Source organism: Palaemon carinicauda, chromosome 2, assembly GCF_036898095.1.
Source record: "Palaemon carinicauda isolate YSFRI2023 chromosome 2, ASM3689809v2, whole genome shotgun sequence".
NCBI classification, from domain to species: domain Eukaryota; kingdom Metazoa; phylum Arthropoda; class Malacostraca; order Decapoda; family Palaemonidae; genus Palaemon; species Palaemon carinicauda.
This window is the reverse complement of record NC_090726.1, coordinates 89,704,054-89,709,053: the sequence shown is the minus strand read 5'-3', so window position 1 is coordinate 89,709,053 and position 5,000 is coordinate 89,704,054. Positions and strand designations below refer to the sequence as shown.

The 5,000-nt window shown below is 46.3% G+C and overlaps 1 protein-coding gene across 1 annotated transcript in view; it reads left to right on the top strand.

Moving 5' to 3' along the window:
- The window catches only part of LOC137618319 (dynein axonemal heavy chain 5-like), a 328,916-nt gene that overhangs the window by 83,741 nt on the left and 240,175 nt on the right, over positions 1–5,000 (top strand). Inside the window, exon 17 of the mRNA XM_068348490.1 lies at positions 186–512. Within this exon, the coding sequence (XP_068204591.1) occupies positions 186–512 (327 nt within the window). The remainder of the gene's footprint in view (positions 1–185; positions 513–5,000) is intronic.

Sequence of the window (5,000 nt, the reverse complement as noted above, 5' to 3'; positions counted from 1 at the left end):
TATGAGGGCCTGTCTAATCCCCAAAGCATCTGCAGATGCTGTTATTCCTCATCCTCACCCTGAGATCCCTTGCATCCAGATAGCCGTGGATACGGATGTCTCGGATGTGATGAAGGACATCCATCTAGATGATGAGAGGATGTCAGAGGTGTCAGAGGACACCGAAAAGGACCTTCTGGCAGAAGGTCGAGATGAGGAGTCAACGTTGGCTCCAGAGACGGAAGAGGATGAAGTCGAAACAGTCTCTGTTTCGTCGGTTACTGCCCCAGAACCGGTGCCCTCTTCGTCCTCCGCTCCTCAACCTGAAAAGTTGGACGACACCCTGTCTGCCATCAAAGCGATGATGGAGATGTTTCGGAAGAAGACCGAAGAAAGGGAAGCTGCGCTAAGAAAGGAGATTCATGAGCTTGCAGCGGTGCGTGGGTCTCATAGGAGACTCAACGTAAAGAATCTTCCCTCGTGCTCCGAGGTAAACCTGTGGAGGCATGCCAAGTACATGCCAATTACGAACGGTAAGATCTTTATTTCAGAGAAGCTGGGAGCTGTCCTTATCGAGGACATTGAGTTCTGGCCCAGCTTTGAGTCCTATCCAGATTGCTTCGTTCGTCTGAAGGGCGGAACCTGTATCCAAGGAGGAAACCGAGCCTAAGAAGGTCATAGTGCTTGACCATGCGAAGGCTTAGGTTTTGCTAACCAGCAGTTTGAAGGACAGGGGCTTCACCAATTGTAAGGTGCCGGCCCTGAGCAAGAAACATCCCTCTTTTCTTGCTCCAGCAACTATGACCTTCCCCTTTGCTGAAAAAGTGTTTAAGGCAGTGATTAAGGCAGTGGAAGCTGGGAAACCTTGCCCTACACTGGAGGAGTGTAGGCCCCTTTCCCTAGCCCTGCCAACGGATCACAAGGACTAGAAGGATATTTAGCTTACCTTCTCAGTCGGGAAGTTGGAGGCTGATATCGCTGGACGTCAGTTCAGCGAAAACCTCCCCAAGTTGTCTGAGTTTCTCCTACGTAGGGAACAGGATACAATGGAGAGGCTTGCTGCCTCTCTGTCCCTCCAGGTGACCCTGGAGGCAAAGGCCAGTGAACAGAGGTCCCTGGATATGTTCATGGTCATAGCCAAAACACACTTGGCAACCCTAACTAAAGACTTCTATAGCTTTGTTAGGGCTAGAAGTGCTTGTAGAGAGTTCGTGTTTGCCTCGGCTGCGGTTAAACACGAACCCAGGAAGTTAATATCTTCCAATATCTAGGGGAAAGACCTCTTCCCAAATGAAGTGGTCAAAGAAATAGTCGACAAGGCTGCCACTGAGAATAGAAATATTCTCCAGAAGTGGGGCATGTCGGCTAAGAGGAAGTCTTCTCCGGATGAGGGTCCCCAACCGAAAAGGAAGACAAAGAGGCCAAGAGTGTCACCTCGCCCTGCTAGACAACAAGAACAACTTCCCATGACCGCGGTGCCACAGATGGTGGCACAGCCCCAACCCACCTACCAGATGGTACCCCAGCAGGTGGTGACTCAGTCACCAGCCTTTACTCCCGCCTATGAGAGGCAGACCACTACCTTTCGCCCTAAAGGTAGAGGGTCAAGTAGAGATTCCTCTAGACGTCCCTCGAGAGGAAGAGGGGGTAGGGGAGTATGCGGTCAAGGAGGCAAGCCCTCCGGAAACCAGAAGCAATGAAATGCTTCCGGTAGGAGGAAGACTCCGACTCTTCCGGGATCGTTGGACCTTTGATCCCTGGGCCCACAGCCTAATCAAGAACGGACTAGGTTGGAGCTGGAAGACAGCTCCACCATCATTTCCTCAATTCTTCCAACACTTCACCCCCATTCTGGAAGAATAAACCCGAGAGCTCTTGAGCAAACGGGTGATGAAGAGGACAATGTCCATCAAATTCCAAGGATGGTTGTTTTGTGCTCCCAAGAAGGACTCAGACAAACTCAGAATCATTCTGGATTTGTCGCCACTCAACAAGTTCATAGAGAATGACGAGTTCAAGATGCTAACCCTTCAACACATAAGGGTCCTGTTGCCCATGGCAGATGCCTATTGGCACATTCCAATCAATCGCCAACTCTCCTCCTACCTAGGATTCAGGCTACAAAAAATAAAGTACGCTTTCAGAGCCATGCCCTTCGCACTAAACATAGCCCCAAGGATCTTCATGAAGCTTGCAGAAGCAGTCGTTCAACAACTACGCCTACAAGGTGTCCAAGTGGTATACTATCTGGACGATTGGCTGGTGTGGGCAGCATTCGAGTTGAAATGCATGCAAGCATCCAAAAAAGTGATCCAGTTCCTGGAACATCTAGGATTCAAGATCAACACCAAAAAGTTTCGACTATCTCCAGCTCAGAAGTTTCAATGGCTAGGCATGCATTGGGACTTAGAGTCACATTGCCTCTCCATTCCATTAAAGAAGAGGAGAGAGATAGCGGGATCTGTCAAGAGACTTCTAAAATCCAACAGGATTTCAAGACGCCAACAGGAGAGAGTGCTGGGCTCCCTTCAGTTTGCATCAGTGACAGACCCAGTACTAAGAGGACAGCTAAAAGATGCGTCAGGAGTCTGGAGAAGATATGAATCAAATGCTAGAAGAGATTTAACAAGACCAATACCAATTCGACTACGATTATTTCTCAAGCCATGGTCGGAGGCCAAGAACTTCAAGAGGTCAACACCTCTGCAACCGCCTCCACCCTCAGTCATCATTCACACGGATGCATCATTGGAAGGATGGGGAGGTCACTCTCATCAACGGAAAGTTCAAGGAACTCGGTCGTCTCTATTTAAGACCTTCCATATCAACATTTTGGAGGCCATGGCAGTCTTTCTCACACTGAAGAAGTTATCCCCTCGCCCTTCAGTCCACATAAGACTGATTCTAGACAGCGAGGTGGCAATGAAATGTCTGAATCGTCAAGGCTCGATATCACCTCAACTCAACCAAGTTATGTTCGCCATCTTCCGTTTAGCGGAAAAGAAGAGATGGCACTTATCAGCAGTTCACCTTCAAAGGTTCCGCAATGTGACAGCGGACGCTCTATCCAGGATAACTCCGATAGAGTCAGAATGGTCCCTGGACGCAAGATCATTCTCTTTCATCTTACATCAAGTCCAGGAACTGCAGATCGACCTCTTCGTGATGAGCGACAACAAGAAACTTCCTCGATACGTGGCCCCGTACGAGGACCCTCTAGCGGAAGCAGTGGACGCCATGTCCATCGACTGGAACAAATGGACCAGGATTTATCTGTTCCCTCCATCTAACCTGCTGATGAAGGTTCTCAACAAGCTGAGATCTTTTCAAGGAACAGCAGCCCTAGTGGCTCCCAAGTGGCCCCGGAGCAACTGGTTCCCTTTAATATTGGAATTACAACCGAGGCTGATTCCCCTGCTGGACCCAGTTCTGTCTCAACAAGTACAGAAGTCGACTGTCTCGCTTCATTACAGAAAACCCAAGACCTTCATCTCATGATTTTCTCTCCCTAGCAGTAAAGAAAAGGTTTGGGATCTCGAAAGAGAGTATAGACTTCTTAGAGGAATATAAGTCAAAATCTACCAGAAGGCAATGCGAGTCATCTTGGAAGAAGTGGGTGGCCTTTGTCAAGGCAAGAAACCCAAAGGAAATCTCGACGGATCTCTGCTTGTCTTTTTTTATTTACCTTCATGAACAAGGTTTAGCAGCGAACACAATAACTACGTGTAAATCTGCCTTGACTAGACCCTTGCTTTATGCTTTCCAAGTAGACTTGTCTAATGAGATTTTTAACAAAATCCCTAAGGCTTGTGCTAAGCTTAAGCCTGCAGCACCTCCAAGGCCCATCTCATGGTCTTTGGATAAGGTACTACATTTTGCTTCAAGTTTGAACAACGATAATTGCTCTTTGAAAGATTTGACTCAAAAAGTTATATTCTTGTTTGCTCTAGCCTCAGGGGCTAGAGTTAGTGAGATAGTGGCCCTTTCTCGGGAAGAAGGCCATATCCAGTTTGCTGAAACAGGAGAGCTAAATCTCTTTCCCGACCCAATGTTTCTCGCCAAGAATGGGCTACCCACTAAGAGGTGGGGTCCCTGGAGAATCTGCTCTCTGAAGGAAGATGTCTCGCTGTGTCCAGTGGACAGTCTAAAGGTCTATCTTTGCAGAACTTCAGACTTCAGGGGAGGACAGCTCTTTAAAGGAGAAACATCAGGCTCAAACTTATCCCTGAAACAACTAAGGGCGAAGATCACCTACTTCATTCGCAGAGCGGATCCTGACAGTATACCCGCAGGTCATGATCCTAGGAAAGTTGCTTCTTCGTTAAACTTTTTCCAGCTCATGGATTTCGAGAGCCTTCGCTCGTTTACTGGATGGAAGTCATCAAGAGTGTTTTTAAAACACTACGCGAAGCAAGTGCAAGAATTAAAACGATTCGTGGTGGCGGCAGGTAGTGTGCTAAAACCTGTCGCTTAGTGCTGAGAGGTACAGTGAATTATGTGGGACTGTAATTCTAAAAGGTGTACATGTTGGCACATTATGGACTGTTCCAGTGTACAAAGGTGATGAAACATAGACTGAACACTAAGTGCCGTGTGTTTTTTACACAAGTGTAAATAGACAGAGTTCTCAGAAAGACATTAGAAAATTTATTAAATTTTCATTTGAGTGGCAAAAATTTTTGTTGGTAAATTCTATTTCCCTTGCATTTTTATATTATTATGAAATGCATGCTGAATTTTTATTTATTGTTTGACAATAAATGATTAATTGTTTTGCGCATCTTATTTCGCCCTAAACATTTTTAATAAAGTTGTGTGTGAGCATTCCTTTCATTCCTTATTATTCTGCATAATTATATTGAGCAAAGGTAGTAACTTTGTTCCTATATGTAAACAAACCTTTCTAGCTAGACTTAACTTGTTTCGATACAAGATACAAACTTGTCTATTGCGGTATACAACTGAACTGATATACCTCTGATGCTATGGTGGCTGACATGAACCTGTGTTCGTTTATAAAT